The sequence below is a fragment of the Botrytis sinoallii genome (assembly GCF_014898435.1).
Source record: "Botrytis sinoallii strain Bc 23 chromosome Unknown BSIN_017, whole genome shotgun sequence".
NCBI lineage: Eukaryota > Fungi > Ascomycota > Leotiomycetes > Helotiales > Sclerotiniaceae > Botrytis > Botrytis sinoallii.
Window position 1 is genome coordinate 1,050,652 of NW_024066044.1, and position 26,940 is coordinate 1,077,591.

The 26,940-nt window shown below is 41.9% G+C and overlaps 9 protein-coding genes across 9 annotated transcripts; 5 read left to right on the forward strand and 4 right to left on the reverse strand.

The window, feature by feature from the left end:
* Positions 1–252: 252 nt before the first annotated feature.
* On the forward strand, positions 253–3,402 carry EAF02_008969 (uncharacterized protein). The gene is made up of 3 exons (XM_038905017.1): positions 253–672; positions 740–910; positions 963–3,402. The coding sequence occupies exons 1-3, from the start codon at positions 571–573 to the stop codon at positions 3,204–3,206; spliced, it is 2,517 nt and encodes an 838-aa protein (XP_038755427.1). The 5' UTR covers positions 253–570; the 3' UTR covers positions 3,207–3,402.
* On the reverse strand, positions 3,403–4,853 carry EAF02_008970 (uncharacterized protein). The gene is made up of 2 exons (XM_038905018.1): positions 4,080–4,853; positions 3,403–3,836 (listed from the first exon to the last, which is right to left on the reverse strand). Exons 1-2 carry the CDS (start codon positions 4,372–4,374, stop codon positions 3,616–3,618), a joined length of 516 nt encoding a protein of 171 aa, XP_038755428.1. The 5' UTR covers positions 4,375–4,853; the 3' UTR covers positions 3,403–3,615.
* Positions 4,854–6,826: 1,973 nt separating this feature from the next.
* On the reverse strand, positions 6,827–8,926 carry EAF02_008971 (uncharacterized protein; the record flags this gene model as incomplete). Its single annotated transcript, XM_038905019.1, has 3 exons — positions 6,827–7,510; positions 7,573–8,714; positions 8,770–8,926. 3 exons carry the CDS (start codon positions 8,924–8,926, stop codon positions 6,827–6,829), a joined length of 1,983 nt encoding a protein of 660 aa, XP_038755429.1.
* Positions 8,927–12,971: 4,045 nt separating this feature from the next.
* On the forward strand, positions 12,972–13,976 carry EAF02_008972 (uncharacterized protein; the record flags this gene model as incomplete). Its single annotated transcript, XM_038905020.1, has 2 exons — positions 12,972–12,997; positions 13,151–13,976. 2 exons carry the CDS (start codon positions 12,972–12,974, stop codon positions 13,974–13,976), a joined length of 852 nt encoding a protein of 283 aa, XP_038755430.1.
* A 114-nt stretch (positions 13,977–14,090) lies between these two features.
* On the forward strand, positions 14,091–15,339 carry EAF02_008973 (uncharacterized protein; the record flags this gene model as incomplete). Its single annotated transcript, XM_038905021.1, has 2 exons — positions 14,091–14,271; positions 14,309–15,339. 2 exons carry the CDS (start codon positions 14,091–14,093, stop codon positions 15,337–15,339), a joined length of 1,212 nt encoding a protein of 403 aa, XP_038755431.1.
* Positions 15,340–16,079: 740 nt separating this feature from the next.
* On the forward strand, positions 16,080–19,634 carry EAF02_008974 (uncharacterized protein; the record flags this gene model as incomplete). The annotated part of the gene is made up of 2 exons (XM_038905022.1): positions 16,080–16,497; positions 16,555–19,634. The coding sequence occupies 2 exons, from the start codon at positions 16,080–16,082 to the stop codon at positions 19,632–19,634; spliced, it is 3,498 nt and encodes a 1,165-aa protein (XP_038755432.1).
* A 432-nt stretch (positions 19,635–20,066) lies between these two features.
* Positions 20,067–21,546, reverse strand: EAF02_008975 (uncharacterized protein; the record flags this gene model as incomplete). Its single annotated transcript, XM_038905023.1, has 3 exons — positions 20,067–20,709; positions 20,818–21,313; positions 21,432–21,546. 3 exons carry the CDS (start codon positions 21,544–21,546, stop codon positions 20,067–20,069), a joined length of 1,254 nt encoding a protein of 417 aa, XP_038755433.1.
* A 516-nt stretch (positions 21,547–22,062) lies between these two features.
* On the reverse strand, positions 22,063–23,934 carry EAF02_008976 (uncharacterized protein; the record flags this gene model as incomplete). Its single annotated transcript, XM_038905024.1, is given in 3 exon segments — positions 22,063–23,482; positions 23,497–23,666; positions 23,722–23,934. 3 exon segments carry the CDS (start codon positions 23,932–23,934, stop codon positions 22,063–22,065), a joined length of 1,803 nt encoding a protein of 600 aa, XP_038755434.1.
* Positions 23,935–24,747: 813 nt separating this feature from the next.
* On the forward strand, positions 24,748–26,535 carry EAF02_008977 (uncharacterized protein; the record flags this gene model as incomplete). Its single annotated transcript, XM_038905025.1, has 6 exons — positions 24,748–25,120; positions 25,170–25,283; positions 25,346–25,478; positions 25,534–26,132; positions 26,184–26,207; positions 26,294–26,535. 6 exons carry the CDS (start codon positions 24,748–24,750, stop codon positions 26,533–26,535), a joined length of 1,485 nt encoding a protein of 494 aa, XP_038755435.1.
* Positions 26,536–26,940: the final 405 nt, after the last annotated feature.

A 26,940-nucleotide genomic window follows, 5' to 3' on the forward strand; every position in this document is an offset into this window, starting at 1 on the left:
AAGTATAAAGAGAGGGCTGTTGTAGAGTGGAAGAGAAGGCTGATAAGAAGTTGTTGATTAAGCTCTGGCTCCCACTTCATGGTTGTAATTGCCCAAGTCCAAGCTCTTGGGGGTGTGAACTTAGCGCTTCTCAAACAAAATACTGTTATATCTCAATTCTTTTCACGTGATTCAAGTAGATCTCAATCTTCGGACATTGTATCTTTGGTTAGGAAGAATAGGTAGAGAGATTGATTATCATTATTCACTCCTCGAGTGGATATCAGACATCTTTAGTACTTTTACTAGACACCAGACCCTTTCCATCTTTTGTTTCTTCCTTTACTGATTCTTATTCTCCTCGGGTAGAAGAGGTTTACATTTCCCCCAATACTGTCGCTTAGTCTCCCGTAGTGCTAATGACCCTGGAGTAGCATTGAGTAGCAAAGTCGGTTGATTGTTGGTACGGAAAAAAAAAGAGGTCGAACGACCAGATCAGACCAACCCAACACCCTCGACGTCTTTTAAGACGGTCATCCAAATATTTCTTCCTCTTGGGACTGATCGCATTCTCTGTTTTCCAGGCAGAGAATGCCTGGAGAGTTGCTCCCTATAATGGCTGCTCCCAGCGTCCCCGAAATAAAATCCGCCTTAACCTTATCGATTCGAGGAAAGCCAGATTTATATCTTATTGTACGTCTATTCCCTCAGATACCCTACAATCTCATTAAACGATCACGTTGACTAATTCAATCGATAGTCTGAAGAAGATACCATCTATGAGCAGGATATCCTTCGCGATCCAGGCAGTACGAAGCCTTGGTTGGCATACATCGAGTTCAAATTTCAGCATGGCACAAAACTCGAGCAAGCTTTCGTTTTGGAACGAGCTTGTTTACAATTACCCAGATCTTACAAGTTATGGAAAATGGTATACATCTATGCGCGCAAACCCCGCTTTAATATCCGCTGACGAAAAATAGTACCTTACATTACGAATGAAGCATTTGGGAAAGTTGAATCCTGCAGCTTTTGCCCCCGAATATGCCAAAGTTAACGCGCTTTACGAACGAGCCTTGATTCTTTTGAATAAGATGCCGAAAATCTGGGAGATGTACCTTCAATTTTTGCTATTCCAACCCCTCGTTACTCTCACGCGCCGAACTTTCGATCGAGCACTTCGAGCTTTACCCATTACACAACACAACAGAATTTGGGCCCTTTACCGTCCTTTTGCGAATTCCGCGTCAGGTTCTACAGCTGTTAAGATATGGCGACGTTACATGCAGATCCATCCGGAGGATGCCGAAGATTTTATTGAACTCTTAATTGAGATGAAACTTTTTACTGAGGCCGTCAAGAAATATATGGATATACTCAATAACCCAAAATTCCGGAGTAAACATGGAAAGGGCCATTATCAATTATGGAGTGAGATGGTAGATCTTCTTGTGGAGCATGCCAAGGAAGTTGAAACTGGAGATGAAATCGGAATTGATGTCGAAAAAATTATTCGAAGTGGCATTGATAGATTTGCGGATCAGAGAGGAAAATTATGGTCCGGTTTAGCAACATACTGGATCACTCGGGGTAGTTTTGAACGGGCAAGAGATGTATTTGAAGAGGGAATCACTACAGTTATGACCGTTCGGGATTTCACACTGATATTCGATTCTTATGCCGAATTCGAGGAATCGATTACTGGGGTTCTAATGGAAGCGGCTGCAGTTCGATCAGAGAAGGGTATTGTGGACGAAAATGCAGACTTTGATTTGGATATTCGAATGATGAGATTCGAGCAACTTATGGATCGTCGACCATTCTTACTGAACGACGTATTATTGCGGCAAAATCCAAGCAATGTACCCGAATGGATGAAACGTATTTCTCTGTGGGGGGACAACAAAGTTGAAGTGGTTAAAGCATACACAGATGCAATTGCTGCTATTCAGCCGAAGAAAGCCGTTGGACAGTTTCACGAGTTATGGTCAAATTACGCCAAGTTCTACGAAGAGGGTGGGGATTTACGTAATGCTCGTGTTATCTTCGAAAAGGCAGTGAAAGTACCTTTCAAATCTGTGGCGGAACTTGCTGATACTTGGATTGAATGGGCGGAGATGGAATTAAGAAACGAAAACTTCGATGAAGCTGTAAAGATTATGGCAAAGGCAGTTCAGGCACCGAAACGATCCAATGTTGATTATTTCGACGAGACTCTCTCACCTCAACAAAGAGTTCACAAGAGCTGGAAGTTGTGGAGTTTCTATGTAGACTTGGTGGAGAGTGTTAGCACATTGGAAGAAACCAAGAAGATATACGAACGAATATTCGAACTTCGAATTGCAACACCACAAACTGTTGTCAATTATGCCAATTTACTGGAGGAGAACAAATATTTCGAAGAGTCATTCAAAATTTACGAGAGAGGATTGGATCTATTCAGCTATCCGGTAGCATTCGAGCTCTGGAATTTATACTTGACCAAGGCAGTTGATAGAAAAATTGGTATCGAACGTCTTCGAGATCTATTCGAGCAGGCAGTCGAAGGATGTCCTCCTAGATTTGCCAAAGTATTGTATCTTATGTATGGAAATCTCGAGGAGGAGCGGGGTCTAGCGAGACATGCCATGAGGATTTACGAAAGAGCAACTCGGGCTGTTTCTGATGAGGATCGCGCAGACATGTTCAACTTTTACATCACCAAGTCGGCCTCCAATTTCGGTTTACCTTCAACACGACCAATTTACGAAAGAGCTATTGCGGCACTACCAGATAAAGATGCCAGAGATATGTGTTTGAAATTCGCCGATATGGAGAAACGATTAGGCGAGATTGATCGTGCAAGAGCGATTTACGGACACGCATCTCAATTTTGCGACCCTCGAACAAGTCCAACCTTTTGGTCAAAATGGGAATCTTTCGAGGTTCAACACGGAAACGAAGATACATTCAAAGAGATGCTTCGTATCAAGAGAAGTGTTCAAGCACAATATAATACTGATGTCAATTTTATTGCTTCTCAAGCTCTTGCTCGAAGTCAAGCAAAATCTGATGAGGATGGAGAAGAAGTTGCGGATGCAATGGCAGCATTAGAACGCGAGGCAAGAGCTCCTGTTGGATTCGTACCAGCAAGCACAGGTCCTCAAGGAGGAAATATCAAGCAACCAGAAATAGTTGTTACTGAAAATCCTGATGCTATCGAATTAGATGGTATGGATGATGATTGAGGGAGTAGTTTGAATGGGGTTTCATCGGTGGGGGAGGTTAAAATACGGGGAACGTCAATCAAAGGGAGTTTGGACATAGTGGGAATTTGAGATCTCAAGGATTCTCAATGCATAGGACGGCGTTTTCAATTGGGTTTACAAACGATCAAGACACTGTTGTCTGCAAATGTATATGTATGTTATTGGTATCATAGGTACAGGCGGTGGAAATATTAAAGATTGCTTCGCTAAATGATGGAAATTATATTTTCCAAACTTTTCCTCATCTCTCATACAAATTTCCCTTCGGATTCATTTTTACACAATTCATCAACACTACTTAGGTATTCATATGTCAAATCTCTTTTCTTCTTGGATGAAATTCCCTTGTTCTCTTTCCAACTTCACAGTCTCGTCCTCTCCTATCCAATCACTCGCTTTTGCTAGCTCTCCTTCCACCCTGATTTCCTCCCTCCTTGTTGCGACTCCCACCAAGACCGAAGATTCCCATGTATCCTTTCTCCGCGTGTGTTGCATGGAAAACGGCATCACGATCAATATGCTTATCCACATGACCATCGCGAGAACTTGGTGTTGCGTAGATTGAACCTTTCCGTTTTTGGAAACGAGAAGGGGGTGTTTTTGAAGCGTCTGGATGATTGGGTGAGTTGTGTTAGTGTTGTTATCGATTTTGGCGGGAGGATACAGGAGAAAGAGAATTGGAATTAAAGGGGGAGGAAATAAGAGATGAAGAGAGTGGAGCTTGGGATGTTGGGAGGTATGATGAATGGGGTAATGTAAAAGGAGATGGTGATGAGGAAGGAAGGGATGGTAATAACAATGGTGACGAGGAGGGATGTGATGAACGACGACTGAGAGGGAAAACCAACGAACCCCATTCATCAGAACTTAATCTTCGATCTTGATTTGGTGATCCGGAATGTGTGTTTGTTGCGTTTGGAGAGCTGGGCGTGGGAATATTCATGGGACTTGTGCCTTGGGTTTTGGAAGCGAATGGGTTGTTGTTTATGGGGTCTTTGCGTTGGGCGGCGAAGGGATCATCGTGAGAGAGGCCCATAGGAGAGGTTGGAGAAGTGGGTGAGGTGGGAGATGGGAGAACGGTATTAGTTGAATCATTTGGAACTTGAAGGTTGGATGAGAACGAACTTTGTGTTTGTGGTGAGGCCATATTTATTCTAATGGATATTTCGCTTGTGTGATGATAATCTGTCTTGTCGACGTTTTGGGTTATCGTTTCTGCAGCTTCATGTAATTTGATGCAGGACTTTTGTTTCTCAGTGTAAAAATGCAGATATATTACTGCGACAGGTTTGGTTTGTTCGAAATTGAAGAATTTCCAATTGATATTGATTGATTACATGAACACAAAGACCAAGATCAAGCCAAGAGGAAGGACGGCTGCTCCTCTGTTATTTAAAGCTTCCAGGTATGACGGACTACGACGCACATCTCCGTCGAGACGGCAAGAATAATGGGTAAAACTCTATCATAATTACAAAAATTTGACATGCCACAATTCTTTGTTTTCTTTGTAGCTTGCCAGACGAGAGTGCAAGATGGAGAATTCCCCGCATGTTCATTTCTGCGTTGTGGAAAGAGTGGGCTAATAATGTGAGAGATGGATCGAGAGGAATACAATTCAAAAGAATTACTCCATCTCATTGGATGATGTGTGCTTGTCTTACACAAATGGTAAAGGCAATGCACTTGGCGAGACAAGAGTGGCTTTGTGTAACATGAGGGATGAGAAATCATTGGAGGGGACGACAAAGGACTCGAAGAACCCAAGCTCGCTTAGACGAATCGGAGAAGGGATATGAGGGCGGGGATTTGATGACGTATAATTCTATCTGAATTGATCAAAAAGATTGTGGTGCGTAAAGAAATAAGTCTTGCGATTGTGGACGGAAATCTTGGATAGACTTGGTTGTTTATTATGCTCAGATATTACAAGGAAGATAAACAATGTATTGCTGTGTAGCTCATGATCACTTGGTCTCTTGACATATATTATTTTGCGCCCAGACCGTGGGGAGATGGGGGTTTGGGGCTCATGAAGGAATGAACGTTCGCCACCTAGTATAGTGGGAAATGTTGTGCTAAGGACAGAGTGGCTGTGATATGGTTGGCAGCAGTCATTGAAATACCAATGAAGTGGGAAGAAAGTGAAGGATCGACAAATCTTGTGACTTATTTTGGTGAAGTGTGGTGCGTGGGTTGTGTAAATGATGGGTTTGTTGATCGGAGGTCACAACATAATAGGTATGGATGTGGAGATAAAAATGAAGTCGCTTGTACCCAGAATGCGATGAAGATTGAGGGGGTTTGTGAAACTCGAAGTTTTCGTCTGTTATTGTTGTTTAAAATCTGGGAATTCATCAAGGAAGTACTTCGATCTTGTCGTTTACATACAAAGTTCCTGGATCATCCAACCAAGATGGTTTGTTGCTGCGCTCATCAAAGTACTGTTCTCCTGACTACTACATTGAAAACCTGGATACTGTAGTTTGTCTAGCTTGATTTCAGTTTGTTCTGGTAATTGCTTTAGGAGATCCACGCAAAGCTCTCTATATATTCATTAAAATTAAATCCCCAATCCAGCACATCTATCTGACTGAATCATCACACCTTTCTTTCTATTGAAGGTCAAGATACTTCCTCACTCTTTATATTGAGAACAAATTTACATGGGTATTGTATTCATATGCTGACATGGCTGGTACCTCCTGTTATACGGATAGAGTACAGACACTCAGAATCAAGCCCAATCGGTATCAGCGAAGAATCATTGGATATTATATTGCTCAAAGTTGCAAAAGCAAAGGTAGATGATGTTCCACGATATTCTTCAAACGACTTTGAACTAAAGCTCTCATCAAATCCACCTGAGAGTTGCTTATCCTTAATTCCAAACACTCTTACCGATATCTAGAAATTGAAGACAGCCAGCTTGTTCAGACAGTGGCCTGAGACTATTATTTGATTGGTACCTTCATCTTTACTTCACAAAACGCTCATATCACCAAAGTTGATTCTCTTCAATCATCCATAGGCGTTTGTAAAGAAATTCATTTTCGGGTGTTAACATATTCATCTATTTCTTCCAAGAACTATCGAAGATAGATCTAGTTCTGGGTCCGAATCTTATCATTTGCAGATGAAGACTCTCTATATCTATTAATTTCAGGTGTTCGTGGTCTCTTATTCCTCCACCTCTATCGCCGTGGCAATCTCATGAAAACATCTCTACATAATGCAATAAGAGTTAACATAATGGTCCATTAAAGAGAAGTTGGGCATAAGTTCTACTCAGGTGTTCATTTTAAATACACCTGTGGCCCATTCTATGACGGTCCATTTGTCTTATTCTCAATAGTTTATACATGACCGTTTTTGGCCCCCACAAGTAAATAAATCGCCTTCCTCTGAACACGCTGGTATTCTAATTCCATTTATATACAAAAGATCTACCACATGTTCCAAAATTCCAAATAAAATGGCGCAAATAGGAGAAATAGCATATTAACGAAGATAACTGGGTAGTCAAGAAATGAACATCAATCGTATTCAAACAACATCGTCATCATCTCCATTCTCAAAAGAGAATCGACGTAAAGGAGTTACTTGCGCAACTTCTGGGTCACCTCCTTGAGCTGATACACTGGGAATATCACCTTCGTCCTGGATTGTGGGAGGTATATTGCGATCTTCGTTTTCATCACGTTGAGCGGCATTTCTAAAGGTGCTTGAACACTCCCCACGTCCTCATTGCGATATTTAAAAACATCGGTTCCTAGTCGTTCCATTCTCTCAATTTCCTGTCTATGTGCCAGACGACGTGCCTGGAATTGATTCTCGCGGATTTCTTCTTCGCGAGCTAATGCTTGACGATGTAATTCTTCTTCGTGTTCTTGTCTTTCCACATCGCGGCGATGCCACTCATTTACTTGTGCGTCTCGGCTCATAGTAGTTGGAGCGAATGGATTTGGAGGTTGAATACCTGAAGGCATCGCTCCGGCAAAAACATAATTACTAGGCCCTGGGGCACCATTGCTAGTAGAAGAAGCGAATTGACTTAGTGGCTGGTCGCTAGAAAGAAAATCTCTAGCAAAATCGTAGTTGTCAGGTTTTGCAAGGGCGTATGTAGGAGGAGGACTCATGCGGTGCTGAATTTCGGCTATAGGAGAAAATCCATCGGGCCGCAGTTGTGTCTCGGAGGATATAGGCGATACTTGATCTGCTACAATAGAAGAGCGAGTAGGAGTTACGAGAATGGATCCTTTCTCGAAGATGGCTCTGCAGAACTGATGGCGAGAGCATTCATTGATGGTAGTGAACCAGAATGTGAAGCAGATATAGGACTGACGGTATGACTACCAGTAGGAGTATTATCAACAGTAATACTACCTCTGAAAAACTCTGCTGGGACTTCTGCTGGTAGCTCAACTGCGGTTTCTGCGGAGAGTTCTTTTGGAATCACAGCTACAAGTTCTAAACGTTGGTGCGGGACTTCGGCGCTAACTTCTGTTGGCTGTGCAATTTCTGAGTTTATCTCAACTGGATGACTGGTATCACCAGGAGCTTCTGAAGGATAGGTCCCCGTTGGCGGAGGACTATCAAGTTGTTGAAGATTAATACCAGCTTCGGACTCAGAAGTAGAATTCTTAAGAGCAAGCGCAAGTTTCTTTGGCTTATAGTATTTAATATAGGAAAAGTATAAGGTAGCCAGTAAAGTTGCTATTGTCCCAATTACACCAATAACTATGCCAGCAATTTGCCCCTCGGTTAAGCGAGCATTCTGACTGGATGACACTGTGCCAGTTTCTTGTCCAGTAGTAATATCTCCACTTGGAATAACAACAATGCTCTTGTTATTTAGCGTATCGGATACATGAACGGCTTGGTGAAGGGAAAATTGATTGGTCTCGTAAGAGGTGATGATGTATGCCTCCTGTAAAAATGCTCGACCGATAGTGTATTGACTACTATTTGCTGATCTGGCCAATGGAAAGTAGAATTTTGATGCTTCATCTGTTCCATATTCGGTATTGGGAATGTATGGGTAGGATAATGATAAATCAAAGGCTGCATATGGTAAATCGATCTCGACAAAATCCGAGGCTGAGGCTTTGTCTTTGAATCTAAACGTAAAAGTTGTCGTTGTAGATGAATCCGATAGATTGTTATGTTGAGTGGGATTTTCATCAAAGGTATAAAGATTCAAGGACTCATTATAACTTAGTCCCAAAGCATCCGCGAAACGATTGCAAACTGTTTCCGGAAGCCATAGGTAAGGAGTCGAGCTATCAATCAATGTGTTGATGTTCTCCTCGTATGACGCAAGTTGTATAGGCGCATTTGATCCATTGGAGGATATTACAGAAATACTGTCAACAAAGACTTGAGGTACAGGTGGATCTTGGGTAAGAGTGAACGAAACGTTGTGAGGTATGAATCGATTTTCGTCATATCCGCCCAATGTTAAAGACATTGGTTCCCCCTTTTGCTCTGAGCTGGGTTAGTTGACTGTACTAAAGGAACCTCAAAACTATCAAATACTTACGATATATAGCCCCCGCAGTGTATCCATATCCCGCACCTAATACCTCACCCAAGGTTTCTAGCTGTTCATATGTGACATTTGGGGTAACATAACTGAAGTTTCCAGTACTAGCTCCCAAACCAAAGCTCCCAACCCAATACTCTGTAGCATTGATCATCGCGATAGTCGCGTTGGGAATGATTGGTCCGTCTGGCCCAAATGCGAGATTGTCGAGTCCATACTTTCCATAAGGTGCCCATTGCAGCGAGTTTCCCGTACCAAGACGCCAATAAGGAGAAGACTCTAGTGTCAACAAAGGCTCCCATGTGAAGGATTGGGTTGCGTTAAAGATTGAGCCTCGGCTGTCCAAGCATATCGAATCTTTAAAGGAATCATTAGTAGGTATGTAAGGGTTACAGAACGTTTCAGCTTGAACTTCTAAACCAGACAAGACTTTATAGATACGCGATATGGAATCATTAATCCACAATCAAGGGTCCTATATCCTCAGATTAAAACCCTGACTACTGGGAATATCGAGACACGATGATTAATTGCTAAGACTTATCACTTGATGTACGGTCCTAATCGCTAACTGTAACTTGATTTTTAGATAATAAAGTTTGGTTTATAAGTGAAAAATAGCTTAATAGCGTAATTAACAATCTTGAACCAAAGACTATGATCCAACCTCAAAAAGATGTCTAAACAAATAAAAATACGAACAGTAATTCCGCGACTGTGATATATCATTCATGAAAACTTTTCAATGGTTGAGGCACTCGATGGAAGGGATAGATGTTAATAAGACTTGTTATCATAGTATGAACGATAAGACTAATCATTTGATATGGAAGTATGATCCATCAATTAGCACTTGATATTGAATAGATAAAGTTTGCTTCATTATGCGGTTTAAAAAATGACATTCCATCAACTATGATTCGGTATGAAATGGGTAAAAATTAAAGTAGTCTGATTAAAGGCAGTAACTCGAAAATTTTCATCTGGCCACAAGAAAGAAGAATATGACAAGTTCTCCGAGAAACAATGAAGTAGAAACTACCAGTTGACATCGATTAAAGATTCCACGTCCCAAGAACAAGTATGATATAAAGAAAAATAACATACCACCATCTTGACAGCCATGTGGCCCTATCGCCCAGGTTTCAGCACTGAGTGTATTTGGAAAGAGATTGACCCATTGTTTGGGAGTTCCCAATCTGATCGACACAGCAGACCAAGATCCATCGTCTCCATACCTTTAACTATATCAGCATCTACTTAAACAAATGGGATATTTTTACTATACCATTCAGTAGAAGCGTTAGACTCAAAGCTGTAGCAGCATCCACGCCAGTAACATATTTTCCCAGGATCAAGAGAAGAAGTGGTTGTGAAAGAGCACAAATTCCCACAACCAGAGATCATAGTCTTGATTTTGTATCGAAGACACAAAATACAGCCAACGAACTAGGCCAAGCAAATTGAAGCAATGGAGAAATTGAATATATATATGGCAAAGATAGCCGGCAACTGCAACAAAGGTCTGATGGGACAAACGCGCAAGGTTACTAGGCTGAGCCTCGGGCCGAAGAGCAGGTATGAAAGACAAACAGCCAATTAGATGTTAAGAACAAAAGAAATGAAGAGCAATTAATCAATGAATGAAGCAGTCAATGATTATTCGATTGGTGCTGTGATTAATTTGGTCTCTAATTGTTTTGTTATAGGGAAAAGAGAGAATTCAGAGTTTGTATGGGGGAGCCAACTAGGAAAATGAGAAAATAACTATTATGCAAGGGAAAGGGGCCAATTAGCATCGACTAAGCGAAAGCATACGATTGTAAAAAAAAAAGTAAAAAAAGCTTCAATATTAAACAAAAGTTCACTATCATACATTTCCTTATCAACTATTTCCATCTGTCGATGATATGAGATAAATCAACTATGAATTTCAAAGGTTCGGGTCTTGCCGAAAGCTATCACGGCACTCTCGAGCTGTCAAGAAGAACTCTCAATCTGGGAACAGTAGAACGGTTGCTGGTTTTTAGAATGCCAATTGAGTTGAGGGCAAGGGAAAGAGGAATATTGGGACATGGCTGATAATTTAAAAGAAGGTTAGACATAGTGGAGTCTCTTCCCAATTTTAGAAGTCAGTGGGTGGTGGACGAAATTTAGATCAGATCAGCACGTTCAGTTGGTCAGGAACAGGGCCTTGAAGTAGAACTGTCGGCTAATTTACTTTATAAGGAAAGGACATGATACAGTAGAACTTGACTATACCGGACTGGGATATACCGGAATTATAAATATATCAGAATAATTTCCTGATTTGAATACTTTTTATATAGGAATACCGGTCTTTTAGGTAAAACCGGAATATCGGATTAAATTTTTGCAAATCTGATATAAATTTTGATAATAGATCTAACTGAATAAGCTTTTTTCTATATAAATAAACTTGATTAACTACTATCACATAATACTTTTTCAAAAATATCAAAATTTGAAGCTGAAATCGGACATAAATATTGATTACAACACTTGAATTATCATTTTTATATCGGATTTGATTGGTAGAATTTTCAGTCCGATATAGCCATATATATGTCTATTTCTTGAAGGAATTATTGGCTTCTCCTTACCAGAATTATTATATCATGTCAGTACTTCTCCGAGGCAATGTTCCTTAACAGAGAATTTAATCATATATTTACCGATAGTGAATGAAAGTACGGGCTAGACTCTCCACTGCCATCCGCTAAAGTCTATATGGAGAGATAAAAGAACTTCATAGCGTTGAACTTGATCACAATAGGCTTTCGCTTTTGATTAGCATTTTGCCACAATGATATTGTGGCTTCGCGAAGTTGCTAGAATCATGGATATCTTGGAGCCATTAACAAATTTTTCATCTGTGCTACCAGCTTTTGAAGAAACCACGGAAACTGTCTTTGTGGTAGTTCAAAAGCACAAGTATAATCCACATTGTAGATACTCACTACAGCCTTGAATGTAGCAAGTGCTAGATGTATATATCATCCAGTAATTCTTTTGGGTGTGAGAGATTACCCAATCAACTGTCTGCTCTCAATGTTTTGTCAATTCAGGATTCATATCATTTCCGGCATTTCAGTTCAGAGCGTAAAAGTTTATTTCGCGGAAAGTTTGTCGCTTAGCTATATCTGGATTGGACTCGCACCAAAAGGTACTTACATTTACGACATGAGCCTACTTTAGCATTTCGACGATCTCCCTGTATCCGACATCCGACAACTCTACTTAGTAAAGAGAGTAACAAACCTTTTGAAGGAGGCGATCATACGAACTTGCTTTGTAAAAAGCCGTGATACCACCAAAATTCTTTGGTAACATGCTGCATTCCATAAATGAGATATGATATAAGCTTAGCATGCTATAACCGGATTTATTCGAGCATAGTGTTCAAAGATAGTAGCGGGTTTGATGAAAGTATTGTAAGTTACTAGTTGTACCCTGAAAACATCATGGCCGGCACGTCTCCTTTTTCATACTTCAAATACCGTGGGCGAGTCACTTGCTATCCATTAGTACAAGCAGCACTAGAGTCAAGATCAAAGCACTACCTATTCTATCCTTATCATTATGTTGGCAAAATAATGAAGCCGTTCAAATAAGAATGATTCTTCATTTCAGCTTCTCGAACATTCAGCAATTTGACATTCTTCCCTGTACATTGGTTTTTGGAAATGTTTTACTGTGCCTTTCTTTTACTTATTACTTACGTGGGCTGGATTTGAAAACTCTCTTTTTCTTTTATTATTATCTCATGAACAGTCAGGCAAGCTTTGACTGTTGTCTATTTCATTAGGCATCGACAAGATCAGCTATTTTCTGGGTTGATCTGGAGCAATGCTTTGTCATGAATCAATCTTCATATGGACTTTCATCCTTACTAAATGCTCTGAAGTTTTTGCTCAAGGCACGCTTGAATCCATCTGCCCAAGGACTACATCACTAATATGAGCAAGCAAATTCCAACAATTTCCAAATTCTAGCATAACTTCTACGTCTTACACTACACAAGTTAACCAATCTTCGATTTTCAATCCAAAAAGTGTACTATTTGAATCATCAACAGAATCTTCATCGATTTATAGTGACTTCGAGACAACTAATTATCCGTCGCCGACGTTGAGCCCTCCTACTACTTCCTGGACTAATATTGGTACTATAAAGACATGAAAGCTCTGCCAATCCTCTTCCCGTCACTACCACGCCTCAATGGTCTGATATACTCAGTGGCGTCACATCCGACACAGTTCCGGTCAACAATCCTACATCTCAATGGCCAGGCAATATCATAAACGTGACTTCTATCTTCACATCAAACGCTTAATTCCACTTTACGGTCTCAAAGTCTCATTCCTTCAACAACTTTCGGACTCAACACAAACTTCGGTTATCCAATTGCGCCCACTAACTCGAGACAATTGATCAATAATCCAAACAAGACTACATTATCTTTTCATCACCAAACGGTTTCTAGTTTCGGGCACAGTGAGACGGGAACTTTCAACAATACTATATTCAACACATCCGTCACACCTCCTGAATTAGATCCCGAGACGGATCCGTGCATTGCTCTTGATTCCCCTGACGACGACTATTATGAATTCATTCTGGTACCCAACACAAAAACAATTACACTTGCTAGCAATGCAACATATACCCCAATACCAGAGTTTACACCTCCAAGTTATTGTCCACCGGGGATATCACCAGCGTATGAGCTACCATCATTTCCATTTGGCAACGATACCGACCCGAATCTGATAGAGTCAAATGAAACAAGTACAGGAGAATATCTAACACTGTCGCCATTAGCGTCTCCCAGTTATTCACAAATAAGGACGACAACCGTTGTTGTTACAAGCAAGAATCCACAGGTTGTTTTTGCCTCTTATACTCCACCACATTTCCCTGGAATTCAAGTAACAAGAATTGGAAAGCCATCTACACCGACTTTCACGTCAACTTCTATACCAGGCTCTTCGGGTGAAGCAGTTAGCCCCGAATCAAACAGTGTAGAGAATCCTGAAGCAGAATCTAACGATGATATTGCATCACCTTCGTCTTCTAAAACTTCAGTGGTAGTCCTTGGAGTCCCAGTTATCTTGACACCGAGCAATGTTATTATAAATGGACATACGATTCAAAGACAAAAATTCACCTTTAACCATTAAGCAGAAGGGCATATATTTACGGTTAATCCATCTCAAGTAATAGGCTCAGGAACAACATTGACATTACCAAGTTCGTATAAAACTATCGAATCCACCAATCCAGGGGCAACGAGTATGCAGTCGCAACCAAATCCATCTTCAGCTTCCAGGTTAGGTAGTCCGGGGAAATCGCCAACTCCGACTACCAATTCAGGAGATCCAGGGTCGAAGAGTATGCAACCACAGCCAGATCCAACTCATTCTTCAGGGACATTACCAGGCCTGACTGCCAATTCTGGAGATCCAGGGTCGAAGAGTATGCAACCACAACCAGATTCAAACTCATTCTTCAGGGACATCACTAGGCCTGACTACCAATTCAAGAGGAGTCAGTATCGAAATATCAGCAATTTCAACTCTGGTGGATAACATTTCGGTAAAACTAGGAGAATTCGTTGCCGTCGTGAATGGCAAGAGCTATTCAATAGGTTCAGGAGCTCCTCAGGTAGTGACTGTTATAAACACCCAAACAATCACGATTGGTGTTGCTGGAATCCAACTTGCGCACACGACTCTGGCGCCTTTACTTGTTGAACCTACGAACCATGTGATTATCGGTGGTGAGCCCATAAGTGTTGGAAATTCGGTGGCATATATTGGGTCTTCAACGTTTACTTACGGATCAGGATTGGCCATTCAAACTGATGTATTCAATGGACAAACAATAGTTATCTACCCTAGTGGAGTGATCTTTGCGCAAACGACTTTACGAGGTAACTCAAGATCAGGAAATCAAATTGGAATAGTTGGCGGCCTCTCGGTGACGGAAGTAGGTTCATCAATCGCAATTATATCTAGCATTATGTTCAATATTGGACCTGGTGCTACTCCTACCAAGACAGTGATCAGTGGGGAAAGTATATCTGCAGATCAGAGCGGCCTGATGCTTGCTGGTACAACTTTAACATACCCTCTCATTCCTGCGACACATCCTGTCACAATTTCAGATGTCACATTCACGCAAATTGGATCAAGTCTAGCAGTTATAGATGGAACAACCTTTACTTTTGGACCAGGAGCAACACCTACTAGCCACACCTTCAATCAACAAACTATAAAAATTGGAAGTAATGGCATTGAGTTCTCAAAGACCACCTTTACAGGTGTCTCTGAATCTTCGTCGATGCAGGATATGTATACAAGTACAAGTAAAGGATCAAAGTTCAAAACTACAGGCGAAGACTCAACACACATGTCTACCTCTACAATGACGACATCTGGAGCGGTGACATCCACAGATCAAGAGAGCGACGCTGGGAGGATCAATGCTCCATTTGAAATATACGGATACATCACTCTTGGTCTCATTATGATGATGACTTAACTGAAAAATGAGACAATGTTTCAACATGGAGTTTTAGGAGTTATGAAAAAGTCAGGTGGAAAATTGGGTGGGATGGGTAGATTGATACGTTTCTTGGAAATGTACTTATGTCATATACGAAGACTTCTTAGTGATATTACAATAATGATGATGCCAAATTAATCTTTCAAAATACCCAAAAGCATCTTTATTATGCTCATACGTCGAAATTTAGAAGGGTTTGTATAGATTTGAGACCAGATGGATGTAACGCATACAACAATTCGTAAATAGTGTTCATGCGTTCTTCCAGTTTTCAATTCAGTAGAAGTTAGAGTTGGAGCATGATTGAGACTGAAAGCCGAATTCTACAGCTTTTCATGCAGATGATGGTAATCCAAATAATTTATATTGTTCAGATTCAAGGTGGTTGTGAAATCAAGGGCTGAGGGGCAGTCGATGATGTGGGCACGTGGTGGGTGTGTTTATCAAAACCTCAGGCATATATAGTAAAGATGCTGAGGGACGTCACCTTGCACATGGAAATTGCATGACTCCGATTTAATGTGATAGATACCGAAACGAGAAACATACATAACCCCCCGTTCAGTAAGATTCAAATCCAAGAGCAAAAGAAACTACAACATTCACACAAACGTTCGAAACATCACGACACCGTCGACTACTCAACTCAATAATAGACTGACCGGATATACTGGCTCAGTCAAACCCTTATACCCCACTCCTTCACGTTCAATTTTATGCAGCCATCGCCTCCCGATAATTTTAACAGCATTCTTACCTTCGAAAACCTGTCAGATTTACCCAATACCTCTAATCATGGCATTCACTCTCCGCAAATCCAGTCCAGTGAGCTGGTCAGTCCTCGAAATGGACTTGATGGCTCAACGGCAAGCTCAACCCCTTCAACAAGTTCGTCAAGAGCAGGATCAGGATGGCGATCGCCACTCAATGGTGTGGATGAGGCACTGCGTGGATTGAACTTGGACAGCAATCTCGAGAATCGCCCAAGACCATCTTATCAACGAATTGCCGAGTATGAAAACGCACTTGCTCCTAGTCCACCCAAAAAACAACCTGAGGGGCCTGGATTTAAGGTGGTGAAGAAGAAAGGTAGTACGGGCGAGGAAGGTCCGCAACTAGAGAATTTTCCAAATGGTATTTTCAATCATGACCCCGAAATAAATTGATTTTCTAATACGATTTCTTTTACAGAGGTTCTGACTCATATTTTATCGCATTTGCCTGCGTCGTCTTTATCTGCAGTCTCACTTGTATCGCGTCGATTTTACAATTTGGTCACTACACCTCATGCATGGCGCGTTGCATTTTCGAGATATTTCCCAGGCCAAGATGTTACAGAGACGTCACCTGTTAGATTAGATCATATTGGAGATGACGATGAAAGAGAACAATTCCGCGAACAACGATTTTTTACGCGACTGACAGGCTTGGCAAGTTGGAGGAGCGAATATGTGCTTCGAACACGGCTCTTACGAAGTCTTGGAAGAGGAAAACCTGCTCAAGGAGTTGAACAAAGTAACTCAAGTCGAGCAAATGGTATGGGAAATACAAGTGCTGTGACTACATATACCTCGGAATTATTCACATCCATCAATCACATTCATGGCACATTTGGACAAGGAAAGAAATATCCACGTTTTATTCATGGTACTGATGAAACTGGGTCTGCTGGTAGCAGTGATCCTAAACTTGGAAGAATTGATCCTTGGGGTTTGACTGATCCTCAACCAATGCCTCAATTCGCAGATCTCTTTCCAGGCGATGTTCCATTTGGTCTTGGAGATGGTCCTGCTGGTCTTCCAAATGTTATGGATGTCAGTCAACCTTTTGGAATGGTGTATGGAGAAGGGTTTCCTGGAGGTTCGGCTTACTACAGAGCACCAAATGAAATGCGTGGTCGCTTTTTAGAACATTCACCACCAAGTTTGGCCGATGCAGAATCTGGTATTCCAAACATACCTCCCCTCACCGAGGCAATATCATCTATTTGGATCGCTAAGTCTTCATCTGTACCCAAAGTTACCAATGGTGTTATTGGAATCATGACTGGATCGACACTTGGCGTGATCACTGCTTATGGTGTCGGTACTGAAAACCCTAAAGCTAAGGCTGGTCAGGTGATGGCAAGATGGATTCCTTCCCCTGGTGTACCTATAGTTGCAATAAGCGTGGACGATTCTTATAGCATCTCGCGCAAAACATCACGTCGAACTTGGGCTGTTGCGCTCAACGCTTTAGGCGAAGTATTTTACTTAACAGAAGTACCTACACATCCTCCATCTGATGCATCTTTAAATGAAGATGATTTGGGTAAGGAAGCCTGGATTGCTGGCCGTACAGTATACTGGCAGGTGGTGGAAGCTTCCCGCCGTATAGCACGCGATGATCCATGGCAACAAGCTGAAATTCACGGCAGCTACTCTCCTAAATCTTCTTGCACTTCTATGAATCTCTCTAAACAACAGCTCAAGGCAGAAACTCGTGAAATCGAAAAATTCCTGAGGTATCGTCCATCACATTTTCGAACTATTTGTGATGGCTGGGATATGCGTCGAAGACTTGAGGTTGACTTTAGTGGTGATGATGGTAACGGAGCAGGTGAGAGTGTTTTTGTCATTGGTTGTGGGATCAATCCTGGAGAACAAGCCGAAATAAAGCGATACACAAGATGTAAAGTCGAACAATCGTCACTTGACGGGTTCACATTACCAAGAACTGCTCCAGCAACACCACCAGTATCATCCGACCCAACCCAAATACCCTCGATTTTTGGAAATGTATCAAAAATTAAATCAGAGGAGCTCACCTCTCCAAATTCACCAATATCACCCATGACAAATGTTTCTCAGCCATCTGAGAATGCGGAGGCACCCATGGACGAAGAATGGCGGAGTTCCTTGCTATCTTTGAAGTCATATCCTGGCATTGAGATTACCACTTCTGCTATAGACCTATCAACATATGCCCTGCTCACCATTGCCGAAGATCCATTGCATACTGTAAATGGGAAAACAAATTTTACTACCTTTCCGGAGACACCGTCTGATGAGACTTCCTCGACTAGCATCCCCGGTTATCGCGCAAGGTATTTGGCTGTTGGTACTAAGATAGGCCAAATCATTTTGTGGAATATGCGAGGTCCTCAATCTGCAAATCCTCAGGTGGTCAATGAGCTACATCCAATCCGTACTATCGTTACAGAATCGCCTCAAATATCATGTTTGGCAATTTCCGCATTGTTTGTTGTTCATGGTGGTAATGATGGCCTCGTACAGGCGTGGGATCCTCTTGCATCATCCAATCAACCTGTTCGCACTCTCCACTCTCGCTTTTCTTCGCGTGCTCGACGTCGATTGATTCAAGCAGAGGCAAGAATTCATGGAGTTGGCATTAATCTTTACGCAGCTGGTGCTGTCGTTCTGGATCCTGATCCAACAATCCTGCGTGGTATGGTTTCACTTGGTACTCATCTTCGATATTGGCACTACAGCTCCTCTGCTGCAGATCAGTTTCAAACTAAAAAGCGAAGGCTTCGCCGTGGCGAACGTGGTAGTAACGGAGCAACCGATCGATTTAGTAATACTGGTAGAGGAGCTTTGTTGAGTCAAATTGCATTAGAACAACAAGAACTCGATCAAGAAAAGAAAGAAAAAGCTAAAGAGGCAGCGAGACTCGCTGGTCGATTTGGTGTTGGGTTTGGTGGCCTGAGTGAAGAAGAAGCTTTACAATATGCGGAAATGGTGTCTGCTCAAGCTCTTATAGATGACGAAGAACGCCGTATAAGTGAAGCTGGATATTTTGCAGATACTGGCGAGAATTCTCCTACCAAAGGCGAGAATGATTTTGGAACTATTACGCCTGAAGCTAGCACGAGAAGTCATTCCACAGTACCCACTTCAGCTATAGAGCCTCAACCTAACTATGACCATGATCTTGAGGAGGCTATACGTCTTTCTCTGATGGAAGGTCAGGCAATTGGTGACAATGGGTATTCGCCAAGTGTTGGTGATTATGATGTCAATTTCACTTACAAACAGAAAAAGACAAGACGGTCAGAGTCCACTTCGCCATCGACCAGTCAGGTATCCAAGAATAGATTCAGTTATGAAGGGTTACATTCTATGGATAAGAATGCTCAGTTGTCAGACGATCTTGAGTTTGCTTTGCAACTCAGTCTAGCGGAGGAACGTAGTAAACAAGAAGCTGAGGCTGAGGCCTTCCCAGGATTGGAGTTTGCAGGAAAGGGGAAGGGGAAGGGTCGCGCGATTTAGGTAAAAGAGGTTCTTTGGGGGCAGCGTTCTTTTCTAGCGATTGGTGATTATCTTTTGCTTCTTTTCTGGCGTGTGTTTCTCTGAGATGAGCTCAAGCTGTTTTGAACCGACTTTTATGATTCTCAAAGACGCTTTTAATGATAGATAGACATCCAGCGCCTAGTTTAATTGTCTCAATACCTTTTCAACGTTCAATCTTGCCGTCTTATGTGATACAGTGGTTGGTATAAAATTGTTCCTGTTAATGCTTTATGGTGGAAACTCTTTCCTCTGGAACGCTTCCGGCCATCTATTTTAACATCTATATATCTGCAACGTAGGGTTGAAATTCTGCAGGCAATGGTGCTCGCTTCTAAATCTATGCAATTCAACTCACCCCTTGTCTACCCGGGCTAGAACAAATCATAAACCTATAAAGTCACCCGCTCGATATCAAAGCATCGATTGTCTCAATAGAGGAGCAACCTGCTTTCTACTATGCTCAATCCTCTCTTGCCACCAACAATGTCTAATCTCCCTCTCCTCATCGACATTTAGTATGCCTTGACCCCAAATCTTTAACCCAAATCTTTTCTCTCCTTCCCCCTTGAACTTCCTCAAACATTCTACCCCTCTGTTTCCCAAACCCCATACCAAAAGCTCCCTCCTAAACACTCCATCCTTATTGCTCGTTGTCATCACCGCACAAATATCCAAAGTTCTTTCCTTTGCCCACTCACCAAGTACCTCAAGCAACTTATCCCTACTCCCCGCTTTCGCGAGGAGAAAGTCGAAATCCTGAACCACGGCACTTATACCCAGGTTCAGTCCCCCTTCGTGCCATTCTTTGTAATCTTTTCGTAATATATCTCGTAATTCCATATCTCCGATGTCTTCTTTCGCGGCAGTAATTGTGGAGAAATATTCGTCTCGGTTCCAGGGTGATTTTGATGTATTGGGATCTTTTGCGATTAGGTCTTCCAGAAATTGGACAGCGGCTCGGTCGCTTTCGCAGGTTTTGTCGGCGGATTGGAGATTGTTTGTGTCTATTAGGATTGGGCCTAGTGCTAGATATGCTAGTTCACCGTCCCATTGACTGTAAATCGGGTTAGTTTGATCAAGTAAGATTGTGGGTGAGAGCGAGAACGGTGTGAGATATGTCAATTATCCAGATAGAACTGGATATTGTAGAGCGCAAACTTACCTGATATCTCTTTCTCCGCCTACTCCATCTCCTCTCCTCATCTCTGCCCAGCCATCTCGCGCCCATGCAACGACCAAACTCGCACAACTTCCACTCTTCTCTACAATCCTCATTTCCCCCTCCTTCTCACAGATTTCCTTTGCGGGAACCTTCCCCTCTTCATCATGATGATCTATACACCCTCTTACTCTCCCGCCATAAATTTTACCCAGCTCCCCTTGTAACGCATTATGATCTACCAATATCCATCTCGTATCATCTGCTTTCAATTTCGTCAACTGCGATGACTTTGAGCCGTGTTCTCTCAAATCATCCAGACTAATCAATTCTCCCACATTGACTCTTGCTTTCTTCAGAATTGGATGTAATTCCGGCCTCAATCCTAAATCCGCACGGGGAAGATTCGACAGAGGGATGTAGAGGGATTTGCTATGGTTGAGAGGGGAGTATGTACGTAGATAGGCTAGGAGTATGGCGCTACAGAGGGAATCGAGATCTAGTTACTGTGTGTGTTAGTTATGTGGACGATCCTATGCTAGTCACCAATTGTATCGAGCTGCTCCCGCTAACATCTTTCCTCGGAGTATTACAAGAAGAGATCAAATGGTACATACCAGCCGATTCATTACCCACGACAAAATTAACTTTTCCCCCGCTTTTCAATGCGCCGTTTAGGGCAGTTTTGGCGGAGGATAGAAATGAAGAGAGGGATACGCGAGGGAGAGACATTTTTGGATTTTATCCCGGGAGGCTAGAATACGCGGGCTAAGAACGCGTATTTGATGTTGTCGAGTGGAATTATGAGGAGAGGAGGGGGACGCGATTAGAGAGACCCCACTTACGCGAGCTACGTCATTGGGTGGGAGCTTCTTTATGTGTAATTTGGAAATCAAGAGGACTTTTCTTACAATATAAGAAAAATGATATTTGATATTACGAAAGAATGGACTTAACCCTACTATTAATTCTTGTTGTCTCACTCGATAATGTTGTGATGTTGCCAGCATGAGTACATTAAGAGTTACAAAGGCTTCTTCTAAGGTCTATCTAAAGTAGGCTTGCTTGGAATAGAACCACATTATCACCGTACGAAAGGTTTCGAAGCGACATGTTATATTCACGGTGCGAAGATGTTCTCGGCTTTAAAAGGTAAACGGCTAGCCATTAGGTCTAAAAGTATAACATTCCAAGGTTATCAATTCGCAGGATACTATTGAGTGAACAATCAAGACAGCTAAAGCATTTCTAGATATTATGATCCAACTTGATCAAATCAGCTGCTCTTCCAGCTACAGCATAGACAGTAGATTGAATATTTCCTCTTGGAATCAAAGGTATCATACTTGCATCGACAACCCTGATGTTTTTGGTGCCATAAACCACCAGCTTTTGGTTCAAAACACCACCATCTTCCAAAGGTAACATCGCACAAGTGCCACAAGGATGCCACGCGGAAATCATAGCTTTTCTGACATATTCTTTGGCATCTTCCAAGTCTGTACCAAATGCAGCAAAACTTGGACTGATATGTCCGCCGGGTTTGAGAATTGAAGCCATCGGCTCAGTCGCAGCAATGTTATGGATGTATCGTATGAATCTAGCATGGATATCAAGATCAATAGGATTGCTGAAATATTTGGGATCAATGATAGGACTATCCGATGGCGACGAAGATTGAATATGAACACTGCCTCGTGAAAGCGGATATCCAAGTTCACAAGCAATTGTAAGAAAGTTGCAAGTCTCGTGGCTAATGGTGACGTTCTTTGCAGAGCTTGCGTCAGATCCAAAATTTCCATGGGCTGCATACACGAAGTAGCAAGCGGAACTCTTGTCTACACTAGAAAGAACAGATCGTGCAAATTCAGACGTTACACTCTCTTTCTCGGGTCTGTAGGTAAGCAGCAAATTATCCAACTCGGCTTTGCCTTTGGGTGTCTGGAAGTCTGGAACGGGCATGTAAGCAAAAGACGATATTGCCGCACCAGCAAACGGTCCAGTTTTGTCAGTTTGATATGCGGACATAGCAGCTGCTGTGGCTTCTGGTTCTTGGCGGTTCAGAGGATCTAGTGTCTGTATTTCATCAACTACCTCGAAACTCATTCCGCTTGATGTATGGTCTTGGAAATTTTCTCCCACGTTATAATTGTCGACATATACATCGATTTCGAGCGAGCGAAGAAGTTCAGAATCACCAATTCCCGAGAGTTCTAAGATCTTTGGGGAATTCAAAGCACCGGCTGCGACTATGACCTCCTTCCCGGCTTGAAAGATATGTTCGACGCCTTTGATAGTGACTTTCACACCTTTGGCCATGCTTTCCCCAGATTTTTTGTCAAGAATGATTTTCTCAACTAGAGCATCAGTAACGAGATGGAGATTGAATCGACTTTGCACGGGTTTGAAGTAAGCATTTGCTGAATAGCTCCGCTCCTTTGTAACGCCATTAACTGTCGAATTATTCACAAAACCACCAATTGAAGATCCTGAAAATGCATTTTCAGACATTTCATACTTCAAAGCATTGAAGGTATCAACACATGCTTTTCTGACAGCATCCATTTTTGGAGGATACGACGTTTGAATAGGACCGTCAGACCCCGGGTTGTTTGAAGATGTGAGTGATTTAAGCTCAACTCCTTTCTCAACTTGTCGCTTGGGATTTCTACAGTATGACACTTTTTGTAGTAGGGTTCCATGGAATCCCAATCCCATCCTTCATTTCCAAGCTCTTTCCAGGCGTCAAGTCCAACTTTAGATGCAGCGATAAAAGCTTGCGCATTGATGGCACTTGATCCACCAAGGAGACGACCACCAGGAAGGCCTATAGTGCGATTTCCAAGCTCACTCTTTATCACAAACAATCAGCATTGAACGATTCAAGGAAGACGTGATGAAAATTACCTGGGGAATAGTTTTAAATGCCCAATCGAGTTCTGTACCGAGCAAAGAGGGCCAAAGTGCTGGAATGTTTATCTGTGGATTTTCCAAATGATTTCCGCCAGCCTCGAGAACGAGAACTTGGATTTCAGGATTTTCGGATAGTCGAGTGGCGATCACGAGACCTGATGTACCGCCTCCTACGATAATGAAGTCGTAAATCTTTGAGGTATTCATATTCTTTTTTGATGCTTAGATGGACGTTGCGTGGGAAAGGAAATGAAGTAATGTAGTTTGGGCTTCTGGAGAGGAAGAACTTGGTGGAAGGATACATGGAGAGTTACAAGGGAGTATATAAGTAGGTAGGTTTTGCTTACACTTTCATGCAGAATAGTGGGACGTAGTGATCAAACAGTTGGAGATGATATGTACTGATAATGTTAGGAGAACTGTACAATCTAAAGCCTGTTTCTGTGTTCAATGATGGCCGAGATAGTACAGATATATACCTGCAATATGATTTCAAATCTTCTGACGTTCTCAAAATCGTAGTGATCGGGGCGAGCTTCAACGTAATGATATGTACAATTCAAATGGCATCGCTTCTTTTCTTTCTGCTTTTATGAAGAGCATTTGTAATGACTGTTTTTCTAGACAACGTTGGTGATGTTGGCTAATGTTGGTGAATGGATATGAACCAGTACCTAGGTATTTGTGCTAACTTCCCGGTGAGCTATCTGTTATCCTTGAATACATGGATAATACCACATCTCCCTTGCGAACTCAAGTGCTTTTTAAACTCCAAATATACTGAACGATTATCCCGTAATTTAGCAGAATCAACTGGATTACTCACAAGTTATAAGTATCGGAAGCCAGTTTCGGACGTCTACAATGTGGCAGTATCATACTCTCACTCAACGCCACAACGAGAACCACATTGTGGCGCAAACGAGGTTAATCAGCCACACATTTTCATTCCAAGGTTCCTATCTCCCTACAGTCTTCTCACGTATCACAATTCACATAACACAACATATCATACAAGCGATGCCGTCCTCTTCCCCGATCCCTCCAAAACATACCTCCCCATCCAGTGTTCCACCTAATGAGACTTCTCCCCTTATCTCCACCCACCATCATCCCCATGACCCTCATCCTCCCCCCACCTCTCCCTCCCTCCCAACCCTCATCCTCTACTTCATGACCCTCCACTTCCTCATCGCCTTCTGCGAAATGGTTCTCGTAGCCCCCCTCATCTCCCTCTTCGAATCTTCCCTCTGTCAGTCTTATTACAATTTTCCAGAGCCAAGCTTAAGATTAAATAATCGGGAAATTATTTCAGAAATGTGCAAAATACCCGAGATTCAGGGTCCGTTAGCGACGATTAGGGGATGGAAAAGTCTTGGAGATACGGTGCCTGGTATATTTTTCGTTTCTTTAAAAGAGGGCAAATGCTGATAGGTATATAGTTTTACTAGTAGCGATTCCGATTGGTAACTTGGGAGATCGATATGGAAGGAGAAAGATCATGGCGCTATCTTTAATTGGAGTTGGATTATCTTTGGTGGAAATATTTGTTATTTGTATGTATTCTGCTACTTTGCTTTGTTGCCTTCAAATGTTGCTAATCTCTGCATCTCATAAGGTGCATACCCAAAGATCTTCGATTTGCGTTGGGTATGGTTGTCTTCACTGTTCCTTTTATGTGGAGGAGGTTTATACTCAAGTGCAGCATTTATGTGGGCGATGGCTTCTTCCCTCATAACGGAAGATAAAAGGTGAATAGTATGTATAGTTGGGTGAATATTCCAGACTAACTGGTGTTTGTAATAGGAGCTATGCATTTTACTATATCTTCTCGGCATTCTATATTGCAGAGCTCATTGGGTCATATGTAGCTTCTGTCACGATAGACATTACTCCTTGGATTGCCTGTAGTATGGCAATGGGATCTGTGACCCTAGGATTACTTTTGTTGTGGCTGGTACCATTTAGTCAATCGTCGTCGCCACCGGAACCATCCTCACCTTCATCCCCAACACGACTACAATCAAGGCATATTACAACTATCCCCAAGACCACCATTCTCGCTACCATCCGCCACGCCATGATACAACCCAACGTTCTCCTCTGCATCCCAGTCTTCCTAGTCGGAACCCTCAGATATATAACTCTCAATATCTTGATCCAATATTCGTCAGTCCGTTTTAACACCAAGATATCTAAAGGAGCAATGTTCTACACCGAAACAGCTATTATCAATATATTCCTATTCCTTTTCCTGATCCCGAGGATAACTATTTGGATAAAAGCGAGATATCATGTGAGATCCGAGAAAATCGATTTGACACTGATGAGGATTAGTGTATGTTTTCTTTTGGTTGGCTCTCTTGCTATTGGGTTAGCACCGACGAGTGGGTGGATTCCAGTTGGTATGATATCTCCTTCCTTGGGGACGAATTATAATATCTAACTTGAAATAGGTGTTTCTATCTTCGCTGCAGGCTGTACGTACTCTTCTCTTCCACTTCTCTAATTTCAGCATCCAAATTACTCTCCAAAACCACAGATAAGTTCTAACAACTCCTCTCAGTCGGATCCCGAGTCTCAACCCTTTCCCTAATATCCCATTTTATTCCCGCCTCCTCCCTCGCTACCCTCTACGCCTCGATAGCCGTGCTCGAAAATCTCGGTCATGCTATCAATGATCCTTCCATGCAACATATATTTGCGGCAACCTTACGCCTACCACCTTTTTGGCATGCGTTACCCTTTTTTGTTGCTGCTGTAAGTACTCTTTTACTTCTTAAATTTGCAGATAAAAACAACTTGTAGAATGAATGTACTGATAAAAGATAACGATAGATATGTTATTTTCTGGCCGGTTTGTCTACAATCTTCATAAAGATTGATATTAATGGCAAGAAACTAGACGATGATGAAGGCCAGGAAGAAGATTTGTAAAGAAAATGCATATGCAAATCAGGGCGTTCAATATGTCGGACTGTAGTCCAACAATGAAGATCATCAAATCCCCAAATCAAATAGAATATTCAGATTATCTGAGATGTTGAATTTGATTATAATATAGAACTATTTTCAAATTTCTAATTGCTTTTAGATATTCAAACCCTTATATTGTTGGACTGCGGTCTGGACTTTTGGATAATACCTTGAACAATATTCAATGTCAGGAACAAAAACATCGAGACAAGGAAAAAGAACGGGAGCTGTCGCCGT